General features: G+C 46.1%; 1 protein-coding gene across 1 annotated transcript in view; it reads left to right on the top strand.

Moving 5' to 3' along the window:
• The first annotated feature begins 2,872 nt into the window (after positions 1-2,872).
• The window catches only part of LOC142591168 (uncharacterized), a 51,750-nt gene continuing 31,696 nt past the window's right edge, over positions 2,873-22,926 (top strand). The window contains exons 1-6 of the mRNA XM_075703533.1: positions 2,873-2,981; positions 6,055-6,273; positions 11,267-11,499; positions 11,744-11,933; positions 20,466-20,573; positions 21,585-21,803. Coding sequence (XP_075559648.1) covers positions 2,921-2,981; positions 6,055-6,273; positions 11,267-11,499; positions 11,744-11,933; positions 20,466-20,573; positions 21,585-21,803 — 1,030 coding nt within the window. The 5' untranslated portion in view covers positions 2,873-2,920. The remainder of the gene's footprint in view (positions 2,982-6,054; positions 6,274-11,266; positions 11,500-11,743; positions 11,934-20,465; positions 20,574-21,584; positions 21,804-22,926) is intronic.

Raw genomic sequence — 22,926 nt, 5'->3', positions numbered from 1 at the left:
CATGCCAACTGTACATTGCCGCTATAACCACATATATTATAACCAAGGTACGTCATAGCACACCAGGTTAACCCTCGCCGCCAGGAATGTTGGAAGTTATCAGAAGAAAAAAGAAGACAGGAAAGACAAAAAAGTGAGAGGGAAAGACGAAGCTGTGCGAAGAGAGAGACAGGAAAAGGCGACTGCCGATTTCCCCCGGGTGGGTGAGTCCGCGGGTGCCGTCTACTTGAAGCCTAGGCCAAAGAGGTGTGTTGCCTCCGCCGAGGGGCCGTAAAGGTCCAAACACCCGGCATCGGCTCAACCCCCAGGATCCCCTTTTCCCCGGACACGGCTAAGCCGCGCATGGCTACACGCGGGAGGGTCCAACTCTCGTGTGCTCGGGTACGTGGTGTCGCAACACACCAAACGCCTGGTGACGCAGACGCCCCTGCGGGGCAAACGCCAGAAGAAGAATGAGCGTGTGCGCACGCGGCAGGCACCATGTCACCGGGCACCAAGGCCAGGGTAGCGGAATGAAAGACATCACATAGTCAGTCGAATGGGCACAGGCTTTCGCCGAACACACTTTGGAATTTACAAAGTGTCCTTCAATTTTTCTTATATAGTTGCTCGCGGATAACATTTAGACTAACGCGGAATGACATTCTTACATGACAGGGTGAGTCATACAAGGGATGACAAGGCAGCGATGGGGGAGCGTTTTTGCAGTTTAGGATGAATAAGTATTCAACTCGAACGCCTCGACATGACAGCCCGGGCAAACTAAGGGCAAGTTTCATGTGCTACCTCAATTCCTTTTTGTAAAAACAATTTTTGTCAATACGTCATGGCATCCTCCCTGGTGTGACAATCGTTGTCACTGTACATGTAGATGTAGAACCTTAGAAATAGTAATTGCAGTCAGTCGTGTCCTTGCCGTTGTTGCTGCTGTCCCTGTGCTGCCGTCATATTTCTTGTCGATGTAGGACAAGCTTAGAGATGTTGTAGGGGCATTTGAGGCTTTTCTATACCGTGTTATAAATTTCCTGTACATTTCTTTTGGTACATTTATGGCAGTCACAAAAAAAATTTCGCATTAGAAAGAGGAACGAAAGAAACCTTCGTCATCATTGTAATGGGTGCGAGCCATAACAGGGGATCATCATCAGCAGCAGCAGCATCATCATCATATTGCGTAATGATTAAATGGTAAGTGCGTTGTTTAAAAGGCTACAACAACGACAAGTATATCAAATATCCATCCAATGGGAGTTTCCTTTCGCTCTGCGCTTTAGGCAAAGGAATATTCTTGAAGCACGTTTAGATCTACTGAGCGCCACAGGAGAAAATAGGTCATCAGTTATCTACTTTCTTTTAATATTATTTTTCTTCAGAGAAATACTTCTTTTATTTTTATTACTCTAATCTGACCGTATTTGATTACCCTGTACTTCTCATATTTCAGTAATATTTACATTTCAACGTATATTTCAGAAATTTCTTTCTGTAGCTTGACTCTTTCTACAGCCCAATTTATGCCTTTCCTCCAGAATTGGATACGCTGTTACACTGAGGGATAACAAACAAAGAAATACGCTCCTTATCCAGTTCCTGGAAACCACTAATTGTAAACATTACGATTTCACCAATTTCACATGCGACTGTGCTGCAAATCATATGGTATTGTGGTTATGGTGACGCGTTGCTGTGTCACGGTAAACTCTTCATGCGGGCTACTTTTAGACCAATGTCTCACAAGTCAATGACTCCAATATTGAAGTGTGCTGGTTCCCCAGGAGCCAAGGAAAACATTGACAGTAGAGTAGCCTGGGAGGCCTTGCTCCAGAGTGAGGCTAAAGACGACCAGCGTCGAGAAATCCGCCTGGCCGTTGAGGCCGTGAAGACTCACCGTCCTGAACGCGCGGGGACTGCTTCGTCCTCCCCCCTACCTGCGTGTAGGTTAAGAGGCGGGCACTCTAGCTCGGTGGATTAATAAAGTTTTCAATCAATCAATCAATCAATCAATCAATCAATCAATCAATCAATCAATCAATCAATCGGCGCTGCGGTGTAATTTCGGCACTGCTTACGTGAAATTAGTATGTGCTTATTTGTTATTCAGCCGTAATTGATGCGCCAAAGTGACACAAGGGGTGTATAGCCTTAAACGTGTCCGCTCAGTGCGCCGACAATTCATAGATGGCCATTGCAACGAAAGTGCAGCTATAGTGCAGCAGGGATAGTGGCGATTGCTACGGAGTTTTGACTGAAATGCTTTTAGTACAACAATACATGGCATGCCGTGCTATCATTTGGCATAGACGTTGAGAGAGAGATTACCACTTCTTTTGTATGGTGATCTGCTCATAAGGGTTGTTGAGTCACGTGTTCCATAGGTACATGGAGCGGGTTACACAAAAAGCTATGGCTGACATTGACTACTATTTTTGATGGTTTCTGCAATAATGTTGCTTTATCCTGCCGCAAATTTGCACGGCTGATATTTTTTGTAAAGTTCCATTTCCTCCACTTGGTCTCTCACTAGTTTCGCCATCTGTTTTCTCCGTGTGGGCGTCTTCATTAGGATACAGTGAGAGATGTGACTTTTTGGGCAAACTTCATCTTTTCTAGAGACACAAGATGATTTCCTTATTAAATTTTCACAGTAACATCTTGGTTGTACTTTTGTGAATTCTAATTATTTTATCTCAAAGCCAAACATAAATTTCTGGTTATTTCTACTTTCTTTCTCACCTACTCTGTAATAAGCCAAGTTAGTTCTTGGTTACAAAAGTATTAAAAATGCCTGTAAACCCCCTGCTTCTTGGCCAACCTTCCGTAGTGGGTATGAGCCATTCTTTGGTAACAAGAAGAACAAACCCTCGGCGAAGCCTCGTTCTACGTAAAGAAGACCAAGAAGAAGGCAGTCGGAACTGCAACCATGGGGACAACCTTCAAGCCAGTGACACACGTCCTTTTTGACCTGGACGGCGTAATTTTAGGTGAGGCGCATCGTTCTTTGGTATTCAGCTTCGGCGCTTGGACTTAGCTTAAACCGTTTCCTTTGATAGAATTTGGGGGCTTTGCATCCTACATCAGTGGACGCTGTAGGGATAATCGACAATTCGACCATTTTCTTCTGTATTGAGAAGGGGCTAGCTTCCTTTGTGTGCCCAGCATGCGGAAGGGAGTTTCATATCTCCAAGCGGGCCCACAATGTTGGGGTAAAGTGGAAGTGTCCTGATACAAGGTTGTCTGACGGCTTTGTTTAGTATTGAAAAGGTCGAAACCAGGGCCAGATTAGCATGGCTGCAAGTACGCACGAACTGCGAGCAGTAACAGGCATGAGCCTTTTTATGGTGATCATAATGATGGTGCCACTGAAGCCGTTTGCTAAGAAAGAATCTTCTAGCAAGGATAATTATTATTCTCAAAGCTCTTTTCCCAGAAAAAGCCGCAGGCTCTACTTTTACTTGCGTGTTGTAAAAATATATTTCAATAAAAGCGAGTTTTCATTGGTAAAGAAGCCTCCCAATGAAATTACGAAGCAATAATTTTATACTTCTTACCTTCGCATTAAATTATTTGTCTTATTCGAAGGCATTGCGACGTGTCTTACTCTCTGCGCGCAGCTTCCAAGCAGAAGTCAGCTACGGCAGCAATGGCTTTAATCCAATCAAATGTCAATTTCCTTACTCGGCTGCTTTTGGAGAAATTAATATTGTAAGGAGTAGTATCGGGCAAATATTTTTCGGCTACACACCTAACAATAATGTTACCATTTCATTTAATATTACTGTTCAACTGTATACAGCACACACACACAACTAACTCGATGCCATGACTTACAAGCCGTCCATTTTGCAAACGCGCGTTCCAAGAAAAAATTGAAGGCCATTCCCTCCTGCGAAGGTGGATGACCGGCGGAGCTGTAAACATCGTCGTAAGAATTGTTCGCAATCACCGATAGGTCGTTTTCAAACTACACTCGATCACACACATGACAACTGAAGCCATCCCACTAAGTCTCGGCGGAATCGCCCATCCGCACCACTGTCAGCATCAGAAGGATGGCTAGCTGGTAATGCATTATAAGCAAAACATAGAAAAGAAACACACACCACACGCATTTACTACGTCCTGTGTGTTTTTCTTATAATGGAAGTATCAGCCTTTGGAGCGTAGTACCTGCGTCGTTGCACGGCATTAAACGTTTCGCGATTTGGAGGCCATTCCGCTCAATCCCGCCGCGTACGGGCAGCTTCCTCGGCACGCTCCACGCTGGTGTTCGGGCCGCCCACTGCTCTCACTCACGCTGACGTCTGCGGTCCCGAAGTTGGGCCTGGTGAGCAGCTTGTTCATCGGCAGTACGCAATCACTACACGCGGCCTCCACAAAGCAGCCTCCCCACACAACAGAATAACTGCCATGTCGGTTCCTTTCGCAGGCGCAGAAATGCACCGAATGGCTTGTTAGCGACCACTTGTCACACCAAATGGTCGATGCGCGACACGCCCGTTAGCGCTGCCTCAGCTGGCTAAATAAGGAGCTGGGGTGGTTCTCAAAATCGCATTACGTTGACGCTTCGAGACATCTCGAACGTTACCAATCACCACCAAGTCGTTCTCTAACCACAGTCTGTCTCACACATCGCACAACTGAATCCGAAATGTCGGCCCAGAAAGTCCTTCTGAAGTTCCGCATACGCACCCTTGTGCTCGTCCAATTTACTGTCGTGGTACCTGCGTCGCTTCGTCGCATATTATGCTCGGCGGCAGTCGTTTTCCTGTCGAGCCTGCCGCTGTGAAGATCACGCCAGCCTCTCTGGCGTGATCTTCGCTGCTATTCACCGTCCATTTCCTAGCTTTTCTCTTGCTAGGCAAGCAGTCACCGCATGCCTTACTGGTTTGCTCCGCCTCCTCATAGAGGGCGGCGTTGTGTATTCATGGGTGGTTTCTTAGCTTTCCTCTTGCTACGCCAGGTGTCAACACAACCCTTACTGGTTTGCTTTGCCTCCTCATAGAGGGTGCGGAAGTTTTGAGGCGCGGACATTAAAAAATAAATGGGAGGGCATACATATACAGCTCCGCTGTAATACTTTCGCTCACATAAGGCGCTACCACCAATCGCTCGAAACCTCACAAAACAAACGAAGGATGTTGTCCGTTAGTCTAGTCACTTTTTCATCATTCCACAACAGGGTATCGCCTTGATTAACTGTAGTCAATTAGAAGGAAAGCTAGTGATTTCGCCCATACCTTTATTGTTTCTAAGTTAAGGCAACTGAGGCGGGCGGCTTTTTATACCCGTTGCGCCAAAATACCGCTTGGCTTCACCTACACACTATGTCCCACTGTGTACAATACAAGAACTAGTTGCATATTTCCAACTCAATAATTCCGCTTTGTGCAAATTAGGTCGACTATAGAGCAAACGCCTCGCACAGACGTATCCATGCATGCTAACATTCATCGCTCGAAAACGCAACATTGAATTCTCTCATCTCAACGATATATAGCTAACTTATTGTGTCCCTCGATTGCGCTTCACGCAGGCGCACTAGCTGAAGATTGCTGTTTACTTGCTCGCAGCCAAATTTACATAACTTCGAGCGCAGTTCGCTAGTACGTGGTCGCGTTCTCTCTTTTTTTTTCGCGCTTTTTTTTATAACGCAGAGCAAATTATTACACAGTGTGTAGGGAGTAACGGGCTGCTGAATGGAATGGTTTGTAAAATTTTCCACACCATTCTCATTAAATGTTGTTCTGCATGTTAACACTGGCGGAGTTAATGGTGCACCTAAACTAAATGCAAGAAATTGTTTTATTTGTGTACGCAACGACATTCTTTCAGTCGCGCCTTGCATTGCGTGCACGCATTATGTAAGCATTTTTATAAGCCTTGGAAAATGTTTTACGGGACACGCCAGCCACAACGGAAGAGAACGAACTCGCCCAAATTGAGTGCCTTGCAAGTCATTTGCGTTTTTCATTCGGAGTCTGAGGACTCCCAACGAAAAGGGCACGGGCAACTTATTCCATGTTTTACTGTTTTTGGCGAAACCTCGTCGAAAAGACGCAGACCGGCTATACACAGCCGCAGCGGAAGCGGTGGCCGAGCGCTACGGCAAGAAGTACACCTGGGAACTGAAGATGCGAGTGATGGGAACACCGGACACCGACGCGGCCCGCGTTGTCATTGACACCCTGAAGCTGCCGCTCAGCGTGGATCAGTACCTGGCGCAGCTGGACCGTTTGTATGTAGCTTCGTTGCCCAAAGCACAGCTCATGCCCGGTGAGTTATCACTGATTAGACGGCACAGAAAAGAGGGGTTATATTCGCGGACAACCTTCTGTGGCTATGAAGGGAAAGCTTCGGGGGCGGAGCTTCCGCACATGTGTTACTGCGCCAAGTAGTCCGACAGCGTTTCACAGTGCTTTTCGTTGCTCGGGACAGACGGTGAATCCACGCACCTTTGACGTGCGATGGTTTCGCCTTTGCCCAGAGGCGGATGGGAAAAGCCGCAAAATCAATAAACTTTTACATTCAGTGGTATGTTCGGTCATATTTAGCTGTTGCTGATAAGGTGTTTGCGTTTCCTTTTCCTCAGCTTGAACCAACGTGGATGAAAACGCGGGACACTTTTCAAAAGTACTCCCACTTGCGCACACTTTGCCACCGTATATTTCCCTTCACAGCCACAGAAAGCTGTCCGCGAGTATAGAAGACCGTGCAAGATGGGAAGTAGCACACGGAGGCGTGATACCTTGTCGCGTCTTCTAGTGCCCTTTTTCTGTAATCATGGACGATTTATGAGCGCTCCAGCAAATTCGTGCTAGAATAGAATCATCAGTCATGTCATGTGAACCAGCCACATTAAAGGTAGGCCGCAATAAATTCTGTCATTCTTGTACATTGACAGGACACCAGCCCGGAACGCAGATTTCCAGGGCCCTTTGTTGATCAGAGGTATTCTTGAAGTGTACGTCTCGAGTGGGACATGTTAGTTGTTCGGCCCCATCTGTACCTCTTCACTTGCTTAGAACGCTATGCTATAGACGGCAGGATGCGTATGGCTACTAATATTTCGGTAAGAAATGCCGGCATAAGTAACATACAAGGTGTCCCTGTTATCGTGAATCAACTTTAAAGGGAAGCAAAGCCTGCTTTTGGAAATATACCAAACGTATGCTGCTAGGAGCAACCTGATGAAGCCTCCAGTGTTTTTATTGTGACCGAAATTATATGCGCACACTAAACAAATTTCAGCCGTCGTCGTCACCGTCGGAGTCACCGTGAGGTTCCCTATATATTTCGTTATGTGTATGCTGTATGCCATCTTATACTATAAGACATGCAACATATGTGGGTTATATTGACACATCATACCGGGTCTTACATTCCTGACACAATTATTCCTCAAAATTTTGAGAATAGCAGCCCACAAACAAATGCCATGAACCAAAGCGCCGACAGCGCATGCCTTTTATCTTAAATCTTCTCAGACCTAATATTTAAAGTGCGAAACAATAACAGACCTCAAACATGGAAATGATGTAATTTATTGGCGCACTAGTGTGTACCTCCTGGATCAGCCCCAGGAAAGAGGTTTGAAAGATACACGATACGGAAAAGTGGTGTTAACGTCGCTAAGAGTTACGCTGGCTTTAATTAATAAACATAAATGAAGCTGTTCATTTCAAACTTCTGTTCATACTGCCACTACGGCTACGAGTCTTACACTTCGTGTAACTAACAGGTTGCTGTAGCATTCACTGCTTCGCTCTTATAGCGAAGCTGTGATTAAGGTTTGTCTTGATCTCAAGCAAATCAGTTTGTCATCACTAATTGATTACCATTCTAATTATTCTGGTTACGACGGATATGTTCAAGCTACGTTTCAGAAGATAGTAGTAAATCTAAATTTCGGTTGTTTGCTACGGCCTATATATTTCTTGGCTATTTTTCCCCAGATTAGTACAATGCCTGCGGCATAAAAAAAATCGACCTAGCTTTTTGCTTGTGCGCGGCAGGAATTCTGCCCTCAAACACGTATCGAACGAACTGACTCCATGGTTTTAATGCGTTCCTAATTATGCAAATCGTACTTAATTCGATATGGTCGCTAAATTCATTCGGATATTTAGGTTGGCCTGCAGCGCTGAATGCGTGGTGGTGATTTTTCTGGGTGGTGTTTTTTGATGACTTCGCTCTTTGCTGTCTTTTGGCTGCTCTCGCGAGTTCGTTCCCGCCTTGTAGTCCCCTTGCCATTCTGAGCTCGAGGTTGCAGGTTCGCTTCCAACAGCAGCGGCCGCACTTCAATATAAGCTTAACGCAAAAACACTGGTCTACATTGAGTTGAGTGCCTGTTACAAAACCCCAGCAGATCAAAATTGATCCGGAGTCCCCCACTGAGGCGTGCCTGATAACGTTATCATGGTCTTGGCATGTAAATGTGAAGAGTTCAATTAAATGGTCTTGCGCTCAGACGCGAGCTTCAATCTTGCAGGAATTACATGACAATGCCAAGTTAACCGTATTAACAGATAGGTGAAAGCATTTTGTTAAGCCGACAGCGCCTTTAGTTAACATGCAGTTTATTCTAAAACACCACGGCTGAGGCTCGCAGGCACACAGCCGGATCGCGTTACTGTTCGTTTCTTTTTCACGTATTTTGTTTTAGGCGTAAAAGAAAGAGCAACGCAAAACCTTGTGCGCTTAAAGCAACTAAAATTGTTGTTTTCACACGTATTTGAAAACCTAAAGCGCTCACATCTGCCCTGTGTATACTTATTGAAAACTTATTATTCACATCTTCATAATTTAAACATACCTAAAATTCTGGAAGCTTGTTCATGTTACAACACGAAGGCTCTTTTTTTCTACCACGAGGCTCGTAAGTTTCGATTTATTATCCTTTTCTTTGTTTATTTTTCTCGTTCCTTCTTTTCTTTCATCTTTGGCTTAACAAGTACACTTTGTATGGTGCCTGGTACTTGACGCATTTGCGCAATGTGGTAACCAGCTGTAGAGCCGTCGACGTGCAAAGTGCAGGACGCTAAATTACAATGGACGCGGTTTGTAAGTTGTCTGCAATTCAAGGCTAGCCCAGGATGTATGACGAAGCGGACTTGTAAGATTGCATTTACTCAAGACAACGGTTAATGCAATGCGTGAGGAGAGGGTTAACAAAATTTACTAACACTACTGAGTATTTAAAGGTATATGATCACAGCCACATATTGTGGTAGTTACCCTACCTCTTTTTTTAATACGGAAGACTATATAAAATTATGAATGCCTTCTGTATCATGAACAAATTATATATAGGCCATCATCATCGTCAGCCTGTTTGAGGTCCACTGCAGGACGAAGGCCTCTCCCTGCGATCTCCAACTACCCCTGTCCTGCGCCAACCGATTCCAACTAGCGCCCGCGAACTTCCTCATTTAATCGCTCAACATAGTCTTTTGTCGTCCTCGATTGCGTTTTTGTTCTCTTGGCACCAACTCTGTAACCCTAATGGCCCAACGGTTATCTAACCGGCGCATTACATTACCTGCTCAGCTCCATTTTCCCCCCTTGATACCAATTAAAATATCGTCTATACCCGTTTGCTCGCTGATCCAAACCGCTGTCTTTCTGTTCCATAACGTTATGCCTAGCAGTGTTTGTTCCATCGCTCTTTGCGCGGTCCTTAACTTGTTCTCAAGCTTCTTTGTCAGTCTCCAAGTCTCTGTCCCATATGCCAGCACTGTTAAAATGCACTGATTGTACACCTTCCTTTTCAATGATAATGGTAAGCTTCCAGTCAGGAGCTGGCAATGTCTGCCGTATGCGATCTAACCCATTTTTATTCTTCTGTTTAATTTCCTTCTCACGATTAGGGTTCCCTGCGATTAATTGACCTAGGTAAAGGTACTCCTCCACAGACTCTAGAGGCCGACTGGCGATCCTAAACCCTTGTTCCTTTGCCCGGCTATTACACTCCACTCTTACACTCTCTTTGTTAAGGTCCTCAATCATTTGTTGTAACTCGTCTGCATTGTTTCTGATAGAATGAGGTCATCGGAAAATCGAAGGTTTCTGAGATATTCACCGTCGATCTTTACTCCTAAGCCTTGCCAATTTAATATCTTCAATACTAATTCTAAGCACGCAATGAGTAGCATTGGAGAGATTGTGTCTCCCTGTCTGACCCCTTTCTTTATAGCTGTCTTCCTGCTTTTCTTGTGTATAATGGAGGTTACTGTAGAACCTCTGTCGATATTTTCCAAGGTATATACGTAGGCGTTCTGTACGTAGTGTCTCTATGACTGCTGGTATCTCTACTGACTCAAATGCCTTTTCGTAATCTATGAAAGCCATATAGAGAGGCTTATTGTACTCTGCGGTTTTCTCGATAACCTGATTGATGGCACGGATGTGACGCATTGTAGAGTATCCCTTCCTTAAACCAGCCTGTTCCCTTGGTTGACTAATGTCCAGTGTTGCCCTTATTCTATTGGAGATTATTTTGGTAAATATTTTATATAATAGTGGGAGTGAGCTAATGAGCCAATTATATTTCAATTCTCTAACGTCTTTGTTTTTGTGGATTAATATAATATTTGCATTTTTCCAGTTTTCCGGGACCCTTGCAGTCGATAGACACTTCGCATAACAGAACCGCCAGTTTTTTAAGCATTATGTCTCCTCCACCTTTGATTAAATCGAATGCTATTCCACCTTCTCCTGCCGCTCTTCCTCGTTTCATGTCTTGCAAGGTCCTCCTTACCTTACCGCTAGTTATAGGAGGAGTTCCTGTATCCTCTTCATTACTGTTTGTAATTGAGGTACCCTGACTCCTCTGGGTACGGTACAGATCATTATAGAATTCTTCCGCTGCTTTGACTATGTCTTCGAGGTTGCTGATGATATTACCCTGCTTATATCTCAGCGCTTGGTTTGTCCTATGTAAAGTTTCTTTCTCACCGATTTCAGGCTGTGTCCATTTTTTACGGTTTCTTCAGTCTTTCTCACGTTATAGTTTCGAATATCCCTTATTTTCACCTTGTTGATCAGTTCTGACAGTTCCGCAAATTCTATCCTATCTCTTGAGTTGGACACTTTCATTTTTTCATTTCTTTCATGTTTTTATTTTCATACACGGACCGATGCGGTAGGTGGGTGAATGTTCTTCACGCTTCGGAGCTTAAACAGGTGTCACGCATTAATATCTTACACTGTAAGATATTTCGCCTTTCAGCACCAGTCCTCGAGATTTCTCTATATTACTTGTTTCCAGGTGCCGAGCGATTAGTGCGACACTTGGAGGGGCACGGCATTCCAATAGCACTGACCTCCAGCTCCAAGCCGGTCTCATTCGGCATGAAGATGACGTGCCACGGCAGTCTTCTGTCCCTGTTCCATCACGTGTTCATTTCGGGTGGGGACCCCGAGGTCAGACGTGGCAAGCCACACCCGGACATCTTCCGCCTTGCAGCATCCAAGTTCGATGAAGATCCAGCACCCGGCAAGGTAGAAGCGCACTGAACTCTAAATTCAAGTGAACAATAAACACTACCAAGTTCTTTTGATCAGCTTCCAAAACGCAGTATCATTTCTATGTCTTCCTTAATTTATTTAGAAAGCACGCAGACGCTGCAGTAACCTTTAAATTTTCCCGCCATGAACAGGTCTGCATTTTCTCGCTTACTGATCACAACATTATTATTTAGTTAATAATTTATCTCCTTGTGCGTGCACCGTCTTCCGCGACCAGGTTCTGGTGTTCGAGGATACGCCAGCAGGTGTGACGGCAGCCCTGGAAGCCGGCATGCAGGTTGTGATGGTTCCGGACCCTCACATGGACCAAGAGAACCGGAGTCGGGCCACCCTGTGTATCGACTCGCTGCTGGACTTCAAGCCCGAGCTGTTCGGACTGCCACCCTTCGAGGAAGTGCCGAAGAGGAGTAAGAACAACCTTTTCTACGATTTCGTTAAGCCATAATTGTCTGGTAACAGTCGAATGATTATTGCTCTTGTGACTCACTAAAAAAAAAACAATAAGCGCCGTGCCTAATAGGGGTTCCACCAAGCGCGGCGGCTCAAGTAAGCTTCTTGTCAGTTACTGCATAAGAGATCCTGCAATGTCTCATATGACTCGTGGAACAACCATATATTATGGACATTTAGCATGTACTCACCAAGGTGGAACTCCTACGTACACGAAAGAGACTCTAAAGGCAAATATTATGTCAACTTACACTGTTTGCATACCATTCCGGAAATCATGAAGTAGTTGTTTCGTTCCATGAAAACATGGAATTAAAAAGAGGCTCGTGTCTGAATGGCCCGCATTCCTCTAATGCAATGCTCAATCGCCCGATTACGAGCAAGCAGTTGGGACATTGCATATAAGACATTACCACCCCTTGCTAACGTAGGTGAGTAAAACGACGCCCGAAAGCCGGCAGTGCTTAAGCTCCGTTAATTTACCCTGAATAAAACTAACGGTAGCGACATCTTTCGATCTGGCCACCCAAGCCGGGCGGCATCGCGATCAGACCCGCGATCACCGCGATCCAGGGCAAAATGGGAGTGTAAGCTGCGATTGAACGGGTCGAGGTAACTAGGAGAAGGAAAGGCCAGGAAAAGAGGAATGTCGCTATGTTTAGTTCATCCAGGGGACTTAGACGCACTACTGTATCTTTATTTTATTTCTTTTCATGCGTGAAACGCACAAACACAGCCAGAAACCTAGCGCGGCAGGGCTGACAGCACGCAGCTACATTCATCATCATAGTCATCATCATCATTGGCCTATTTTATGTAAACTGCAGAACGAAGGCTTCGCCCTGCGATCTCCTATCAGCTCTGTCTTGCGCCAACCGATTCCAACAAGCGCCTGCGAATTTCCTAATTTTATCGCTCCACCTAGTCTTCTGCCGTCCTCGACTGCGTTTCCCTTCTCTTGGCACCCATTTTGTAACCATAATGGTCCATCGGTCATCTAGCCTGCGCATTACATGGCCTGCCCAGCTCCGTTTTTTTTTTCTCGTAATGTTAATTACAATATCGGGTTATACCCGTTTGCTCTCTGATCCAAACAGCTCTATTTCTGTCTCTTAACGCTATGCCTAGCATTCTTCGCTATTAGTAGCCACGAAATTACGAGGACGCAGAATATATTCGACTGCTTGCACAAAATTTTATTAGTCGCACGGAATGCCGGGCGGAGCGCACGGTGGCCAACCCCTTTTCACATGATTACCGGACATCAGAGACCAGTGCGCGCCCTTCGACACTTGGTCTTCTCAGTGACGCCAAGAAGTAAGTGGTAAAATCAGCCGTCGCTTCGTCTCACTTGACGGAGTACAAAGCATCCGAGGTAGCGCAAAGGCCACATTCTTGGATCGTGGTTAAAACGTACGCCTCGATGCCGCGCATATGTATATAGTTGTTCCGCTGCTAAACGCGAGCAGTAAGTCAGGGTCCGTCTATCGTGTACATTAAGAGTGTTCTGAATCAGGGTAGTTGGTTCACGTTGAAGGCGTTAAGAACAGCGCGAAGGATAGGAATAAAGCAGACACGATGTACGCAGTGCTAAACATGTCTTCTCTGTTTTCATCCTGTCCTTCACGCTGTTTTTAGCCCCTTCATCGCGTACATTATTGCCAACAAATCTACGCGCACATTGAGTCCCAAGTTGCTCTCCTCGCTTTACTCCTTCGCTAGCTGTGGGCGCCAAATTGGCGTGCCCTGCCGCGTTTAAGTCGAGAAACCAACGTGTCAATCACCTATCAAAATGAGAAGTGACCAGATGGCGAACTTTCGCTGTAGTCGTTGCTTGGAACGATATAACAGTGCGGCGCCTTTTAAATGCGTAAGCATTTGCATGCCTACCCAACGAGGGAAGCCACCCGTCCGTCCGTTCGCTATCTTGGAAGATAATCGCTTTCGAGATAGGGCCCGAAGCAGCGAGCGAATCGCATTTGCGCTGCCTGTCTCTCCAGCGCGAACTAAGCGACGAGAGCCCAGCGCACACGAAGCTATCAGCACTTGGAGCCTTCAAACCCATCGCAGATCGCTTCCAAGATAGGGCATGCGCGGCCGCGCCAAACGCAGCCGCCGCCGCCGCCGGAGTCTGGCTGATGACGGCGGTTGATAATGGTTCGCATCGAGAGTAGGCAGCGTCATCGACCACGTCTTGGCACGAGGTGTACCAAACGTGGCACTGTCCAATTATATCACGCATCGCCCAGTGCCCATCTTCCCCGATTCAGCGGCATCATCTAAACGCACCATGACATAAAATGAGTTAACATTGCTTCTATTCATCTTTTCTTCGTCGTCTCATGCTGATCTCAGTTAACATTGCGGCGTTGCAACCGCGCTTCTCCGTTACACGGTTTCGTCACGGTGTTGCTCGCACTTACAGCAAGCACAGCAGCACACGACGACGAAGGAGCACGTGATTAAGTAGCAAATGCGTACGCATCATTTACATAACTTCCACGGGAGATTCTGTGAGCAATTTGTTAGATTGTGAAGTCAAATTCAGCATCAAGTAATGGGATAGAACTAATAGACAGAAGGAGATAGAATAGAATTAGAATTCTTGCGCAACCACCTTTGATGTGCAAGTGCCTGTCCTTATTGCTTGGTATGTGCATGCGTTACAAGAGGATATGCATGTCCAATTCTATCCTTCCATTAAGCAGTTGTCAGTAGCGGTTGTCTGCGACCGCCTCTCTTCTCTCTGTGGTGATTGTTGCGCTAAGTTGCGCTAGTTCAGTTATGGGAAACCAACTAACCCAACAATCAATTCTTCGAGAAGCCATTGCATGTGGCTGCTCAGTATCAGAATTCGTGCGGCTCGTTGCGTCCCGGATTATGGCGGAAGATCCTTGCAATGGCAGCCCAGCCCAATGATACGAAAGGTCAAACTGGCGTTTAATCCCCGCAATGGCGGCCGCGTTTCTATGGGGGTGAAATGCAAAAAACACCCGTGTACTTAGATTTAGTTGCACGTTAGAGAACCCCAGTTGGTGTAAATTTTGCAGACTCGCCGAGTACGGTGTGCCTCATAATCAGATCGTGGTTGCGGCACGTAAAACCCCCTAATTTATTTTTTTTAATTGACGTTTACGAAATGACCTTTCCTGTGCGCTTCTCATTTGATATTCCTTGAGCCAATCAACAAGCTGATATGGCGGCTATCTAGTACCGTAGCCCCATATTTAGGAAATGGCAGGTGCATTGAACGGTTCTGCACGCTATCGCTCAAGTTATTTTTCAAGCACTAACATCACAATACAACTGTCGAGGACCAGAAAAAGGTATTTTTTTTTTCGAAACGCCTGCACCACCGCGTCGAGTTTTGTCATCTTGATGAAAACGCAAGATTGCATCTTGCAAAATTTCCGCTTCTCGGAACAAAGTTTAAAACACGTGACCTCTCGACAGCCAATAAGAAAGTCAACATGGCAGGTAATGGCAGCCGTGAAGCCGCCATGTGTGTCGAGAATGGAGCCCTAGCTTGAACGCCTGGTCAGGCGAGTAGGTACAGCCCTGTTTATCTTACGCCCGTAGCGCGCACATGACTAGTTTACGTTTTTCACATCTCGTAAGCTATAGCGCCGTCATGAGCTGCACGTGACTCGCCTAAAGAAATTTCTTTTTTCATTTTTTTATTTATTTACATAAAGGCGACAGCAGTGACGTTTCCTTAGCTAAGGAGCAAGTGGCGGGCAGCGGTGGCTGCGAGAAGCTGACCTTATCGTGTGGCTGAATATTCAAGCGCTTTCGAGGCCACTTCGGCAGTGATAAATGACGGCCCTGAAATACTACACCAGTACGTAAGATATCGCAGCATGCCACGCTTCCTTGCTACCGTAACTAGCTGTTGGAATCAGGAATGACGCAAGACTTGGCAAACGTTGTAGCTCCTGCACTCTAGTCCTGCTCCCGTCGCCACTTTTGCATTGTTGCAGTCAACGACGCCTTCGGGGCTTCAAGTGAGGGAACAATATGCCCAAGTCTGTCCTGCTTATCCTGTCGCACGGAGCAACCGAGGTTGCGTTCGCAAAGACATGTTATGAAAGAAGCACGCTATGTGTATGTCAGAACGCCGCAGCAAATAAATGAAACTTCTTGTGGTAGAGCCCGCACGTCCTAGTAACTTTCTAGGAATGTGTTGCGCTAGCCCGCACGTCTTCCTTTCACCAGGATGGAGGAAGCGCAATTTGCGCACATGGTTGTAGACATTACGCAAGATATCTCTTATAAGTTCCACGAGCTAGGAAAACAAGGGCAGCAGCAGGCAACATGGAAACTACCGAGACTTTCGAGGGTGAGCGGTCCGGAGGCGAGCCAAAACAACCTTTTGACTCCTTGCCGCGTCGTTGTCAAGTGTAAGGTCAGACTTTCTTTCCTCTAAAATTTGAATGGTAGTAGACAAGCAGCATATTCTTCAGTATTTTTTAAAGCAATGGCACCATATTTTTAGTACGAGTAGTGGAGTGCAATTGAGACAATTATAATGAGCAGTTGCTACGTCGACGGCCTATAGTACTAGGATGTCTCGGTGGAGCCTCAAATTGTGTATTACATTTACTCCAATTTAACGATTACTAAAGCTCTGTTTTTGGTCATATTGACGCGTTAGATGTTCTGAAGCATTATTCTATTACTTTAGCTTTAATATCTGCCTTTAGCGTCCTTTCATGTAACTGAACAAGGCACTTTCAAACAACAATTGAACACGGCTGCAGAAACTACCGAAAGGTGGCTTCCCGAGCTTTTAGGGGCCGCCCTAAAAGCATTCATTTTTAACTCACCGTTCTTTCATTTCTCTTAACCACAAGTCGCAGTGTACAACGTTCCGTGAATGTTGTCACGGTTCCCCAGAGTTCTGCGTTGTGTTGATTGTCGTTTCACAGCGCAAGTAGTTATCGCTGTGAACTGGGTTTCTGAATACGTTGCAAGAACAAAATTTGTCGCCTTTCGACTTCGTTAGCGTCATTGTTGTGAACACTAGAGACAATGGGAGCCTAATGTTACGCAGCTCCTTTGGGCAGCGGAAATCAGTTTAAGCCAAGTGTTTTTATTGGCGTGTTTGCAGCGAACGCCGGTCTTCTTTATCAATAATTCACAGCCGTAGAGCACACAACGAAGTTGGGCGCGTTATCACCGGGAAACGCCTCACTCACCATGACCTTGTCAAACTTCAATATAGTGGAATACTAACCCGTGTCTGTCGCGCAGACAGCGCACAGAACCGGGTTTGTCCTAAAGAAAAGTAGTAGTTCCACCCAAAAGCGAAGCATTCATGGCGATAGCAAATTAGTGGACATCTACTCTAAGTAAGCATAGCAGCTTTATCGGCCGTATAGATATGTAAACATAGGCATACTAACTAAATTAACAATCGTGGTGTTCTGCGTGCAGAAGCAAACATGAACACATCTCACTCGATGACCACGGAAACTCGCTGTCAGAACCCCGGGGTGAGTAAGCGCGGCAGCAGCAACGAGCGAACTGACCTTTGCGCTGCCGCTCGCATCATCGAGAACTATACGCCAAAACGCTGTGCGCGGCGGACTCAGTACACATCCCAGATTACTTTCAAAGCACAGCGGCCTGGGCAGGCGGGTGTGGGCGCACGGGCCGCCCGAAGCAGAACGCGCCCTCCCCCCCCTCCCCCTCTCCATACCCTTCCTCCGGGGTCTTGCGCGGGACGGAAGATGACTCGCTTCCTCCCTTTCGTGCGCGAGATTGAGCCGCCCGCGATCTCCGGCTCACCCTCGCAAGCTTCCACTCGCACATACAGCATACGGCGCGCGGCGCCGAATTTATCGCCCTTGCACTTTATACGGAACATCACGACGACGCCGACTGTAGAAATAAGCTTAGAGTGTCCACATAATCGCAACAAAAACATTTTAACGTACTTCTTTTGCAGTTGTAAAAGTCGCCATCTAATTACACTGCTCACTCACCATGCGTGCGCTGGTCTTGGAAGTCATTCTTCGCTGCCCATACATCGACGCGGCTTTTCTGCAAGCAAGCTATTGCGTTATACACCACGCTTCCTGAGGCATCGAAAACGTTCATGTGTGCTTAGTGCTTATACCAGTTTACGCAATCTCCCGGACCGCTCCATCCTGCGATGCAGTAGCGAGGACAGCGAAATTTGCAGGAGGCAGGAAGAAGGCTTCTTTTAAAGCATTTTCTTTAAAACTGAGATGACCTACATCAAGTCATTCCATCACCTTCCGTGCCCTGCGACATCTAGCGATTACACCCATTATCACTTCATCTTACATTACGGGACATACAGTAATACGCAAGCACATTTCTCTCATTCAAGCAGTCCTTTCTTACAGCACGTAGACTGGGATTTGCCACCGCATTTCTTAACTTTTTTTAACGTCGCAATGCGATCCAAGTAGGCAGTTAGCGTAAAATCGCTCCAAGGTACTCACGCACTGCAGTTCAACAATCTGCTCGTATACTCTTCGCTTAACTCGGCAGGCTATGGATCTTTTTTTTGAGGCGTACCTCCCAGAGTGTGCACGGTGGTCACAGCTACAGGTATATGCGTATTAAATGAACACCGCATAAAGCAATTATAGTTTGTCACTAAGTACGACTGGTCTTCCAGGCATCTAGTACACAGAGGCGCCACTGAAGTTTCACGCGAATGTGCCTCTTTCATTCTGCAAATGAATCGCTCAGAAGCCCCAATTTAAGTGTCGTTATTTTCAGCGACGTTACGTAGATGTTGATACAATCTACGCAATACAGTGCGACTATCGCAACAAAAAGCCATACTTTATTAATTGAATTGAATTTTATTTCTCGTTCATTCAAACGAGGGTAGACTGAGACTAAAGGCATAAAGCCTGAGAAAGGTGTCAGCCCCCACGAACGACACCTTTGACAGCAGGTCACACACATATGCACAATTTTGTGCGTTACAACAGCGTTGGTCACTGCGAAAATTCATGATAGCAATGTCCATGGTCATTCGATTCTTCAAATGTATAGTACAATGTACAGCAATGGCTAAGTGCAAGTAAGCATTTGAGATGCTAATGGCATGCTAAAATTGTACACTTATACACGAAATAAACGTCAGCTAATTTATGGAGCAATATAGAGCAACAACATGCGCAAGAAACATCTTAATTGTGTGCCAAAAGTAATAAAACACTGGGAACAGTACGCGGACGCAAACATATCTGTATTGCGACAACTTTCGTAACAGCGAACATGTTTCAATATTTTCACGAGGTGCACATCAAGCATGACGTATTTGCAATGTTCAAAACAACTCAATACTAAGTGAAAGCCCGAAACTAATGCCTTAGGGCCAAACATTACTACCGTTATGCTTCCTTGTGCTATTTGCATTGCATATGCGCCGCAGTATGCGGCGGCTGCGCGTTTGCAAAGCCAGCTTGTACAACTAAGAATTACAAAGTGGCGTGTGGCACCAGTTTCCAGGCTTTGTGAAATGTGTGAGACAGCTGTACCTCCACGGACAGCTACTACTCAAACATAGACAGCCGTGCTTTCACCTGATTTGCCCTCTCAAGTGAATGACTTTCATTGGCAATATCAGTGGGGCATTCTGCCTACAAGAGACAGGCTTGAACGCTGGCATAAGGTAGCGAATGATAAATGCATTCATTGCGCATAAACAGAGACCAACGCGCATGTAGCAAAGGAGCGTGTCCTAGCCCGCACCTTCTGGAAGCTAGTTGCGGGAATGTTTGGAATATCCATCGTGCGGCCACCACAGCACCGAGATCGGTTTGTGAGTCCCGTCTACTACAGCGCTAGCTTAGTTCTGTGGTGCTTCCACAACACTGCAGAATGATCTCGGCAGTCAAATAGAGCAATGTGCCCCAGAATGCGGAAACTACGGGTGATGGTACGGGGTCATCTTGAAGAGCAGTTGCTCAAACTCGGTGAAGCCGAGTTTCTTCGCCGCTGGTCTACGCGTTACCTAACAGTCTCCCGAGGCAAAATCTTTGTACAGCCAGAATAATGCACAGTTCTGTTTGCCTGAGTTGAGAGTTTGTACTGGTATATGCCCCAAGTGTCTTTCATAAATTCGAGGCTGACAATAATGGTTTTGCGTGGACGCTGTAATGATGTTTTGTTGTTGCTGTTCTGTGTGGCAAAGCCAGTGTCAAGCAGACACCATTTATTATTTCATTTACTAATCTGTTTTGTTTACATCAAGTATGATATATTACATGTGCTGTACCTTATATTGTACTTTACATTCATACCACAGTTGTAAGTGTGCCTACGGGTGAATAAATTTCCTTGTCAACTTCAATAAGCACCAACTTTAGCCAATACTTTTGCTATATTCGCACACAGTGCTATTCCAGACCGTTTGCACAATGTTAGCCAATTCAGTCAGCACAACTTATGTAATGCGCACGCGCATATTTTAGCTTGTGTCATTTTATTCCCAAATGTAGAGCTGAGCCGTTCGGCAAGCACCTTTGGGCTGAAGACGACAACGTCCACGGCATCTACGTTCAAGCCAGTGTCCCATGTAATTTTCGATTTGGACGGCCTCCTTTTAGGTAAGTCAGGATTAGCGAGGTGACGTAAACATAAAACCAACTAGGCAGTACGTACAAAACGCTGTAGAAGCTGATGCCGCAGTCTTTACTTGCATCTTTTGAAGATGCCATTATTCATGGCGGCCACAGCAGGACTTTAGCTGTCGGATAAAGAAGACATCCGACTTGCCAGAGAAAACTGTCACTGCAAAAAAAAAAAAAGAACTGTCCATGTTGTCGTGTTGTGACGACACAACGACACATTCCACTACAAGAAACGATAACTGCGTCAGAACGTCCTGTCTACGCTACAGTATGTGCAAAACTGCGGAAACATTTTTCATTGCCAGTCTTGTCATTCGGTAGAGTTTGTAATTATCACTTCGTACGCATATTTAAGGCCGCACTTTCTACCCTATTTTTGTTTCTTGAACCTTCGAATTCTTAGCGTTAAAGATATGACACAATCCAAGATTCCGCTGCATAGTAAAAGTAAGGAGCACATTTGGGAAGATTGCAGGCAGGGCAGAATTTCATGTGTGACTTGGTGTCTAAGTATTAGTAACCTGCGCCATTCTAAAGAAACAACGATTGATATTGATCACAAGTCGTTAATAAAAAAAGCGATTTCCCTGATGTCGATTGAACTGCAGACGTTAACAAACAACCTAAATCGCCAAGTTACAAGTGGTACTAGGAGAGTCGCAATACAGTATGCAACTGGCATAGTTCATTTGGAGTACCACGCCAGCTGCAAGTGTGATTTAACAGCAGCACGTGGTTGTGTTGTTGCGCACTTCATTGAAAATTACTGCGCATTGACTTGAAGTTAACTGCAGACTTCTGCGCGATGTGTAAAGTGCATGCGTGACCTTCCTCTCGATGAGCTCGGTGATTTCTTTGGCGTTGCTTTAACATGTCCGTGAGTCAAAATTCGGCAGTCATAAGGCTTGTGAGGGATGACCACTTTAATCCAAGATTACGTTGCTGTTTTCTTTTTGTATTTGCGCGCACCGCTCTCGGCACCTGAAGACACGGAGAAGTTGTACACGGGGGCTGCAGAGACCGTGGCCTCGCGGTACGGCAAAAAATTTACCTGGGAGCTGAAGAAGCGGGTGATGGGTACGCCTGATGCCGATGCGGCGCGCACGATTGTCGAGAGCCTCGGACTGCCCCTGACGCCCGACGAATACATGGCAGCTGTGGACCAGATATACGAAGAGACCTTCCCCGACGCGCAGCTCATGCCCGGTGAGTGCGGATGCGCGCACTTACGCAGCGACGTTGTACTCGCAAAGTTGTCACTATTATGGAGGTACGACAAGTGCGCGAGCCACTGCTGTTTACGGAACACCAGTGGTGCAGGTGGGATCAGGCCATAAGCAAAACCTAATCAATCATCGTAAATTGGTTCTGCCGTAATTTTATCAGCTCGGCAAATAGCAAACTTCGCCCTCCTCTTGTTAGCATCAGTGAGTCTGCGCCTCAGAATGCCCACAGTTTAATAAATGGGAAGTTGAGGCTTGCGCGGCGCGTACACGCTGCATCGAATTACTTTGTGGAGTGTGAATATGAATCGTGCGCAATCGCCGTGAGTTGTATAATTACTAACCGATTCTCTAAATTCGCCTTACCATATATTCAAGTTGTAACTCTCTATTTTCGTCAAATTAATTCGTGTGTATAGCTACAGGTTTGTCTTGTGCCTTGAATTAGCAATGTGAAGGTGGAGTGTCAGGAAACGATAAAATGGGACGAGAAGCGGCCCACAGAAGCAAAGCAGCCTTCTTTCCTCCTCTTAAACTGGCGCACACGTTTCTTATCCAAATATATTTATTGCAAGATACCAGGTATTATCTCCAGGTTCAAGTAGAGTGCTTTCAATGAAACACTCAAACACAAATGAAGAATAAATAGACGCACGCTACTCAGCAAAGTGATCACACGCATGGTTGTCAAAAATTAGGAATGTTTCACTTCGTCAAAGCAGGTTATTCGCAAGCGTACGGCCGCCGCGAACGCGTACAGCGAGCATCGCAAAGTTGAACCCGGGCGCGAACGCGGTCGCGGACGCTGCATTGATCTCGACGGTGCGACGCCTGTTGCGCCACAGTGAAAGCGCTAGTGCCAGACATGCAAAGATGCGCCACGTGCAGTACATGCGTACCGAACATACTAACGTCGAAGCGCAAACAGAAAGTGCGCGAACGCGTTCGCTACATTGACCTCGACGGTGCAGCGACTGGTGCGCTAGAGGGACGCGCCATTGATACGCAAGCAAAATAGAGACGCCCCGAACATGCAGAGCGAGCACCGAGGCGTTTGAGCAAAACGCCTTGTACGAAGGCGAGCTTTTTCGGGGAAACGCATCATC

The sequence above is a fragment of the Dermacentor variabilis genome, chromosome 8 (genome assembly GCF_050947875.1).
Source record: "Dermacentor variabilis isolate Ectoservices chromosome 8, ASM5094787v1, whole genome shotgun sequence".
Lineage (NCBI taxonomy): Eukaryota > Metazoa > Arthropoda > Arachnida > Ixodida > Ixodidae > Dermacentor > Dermacentor variabilis.
Note: the sequence above shows the minus strand (reverse complement) of the source record. Positions and strands in the feature narration are given on the sequence as shown.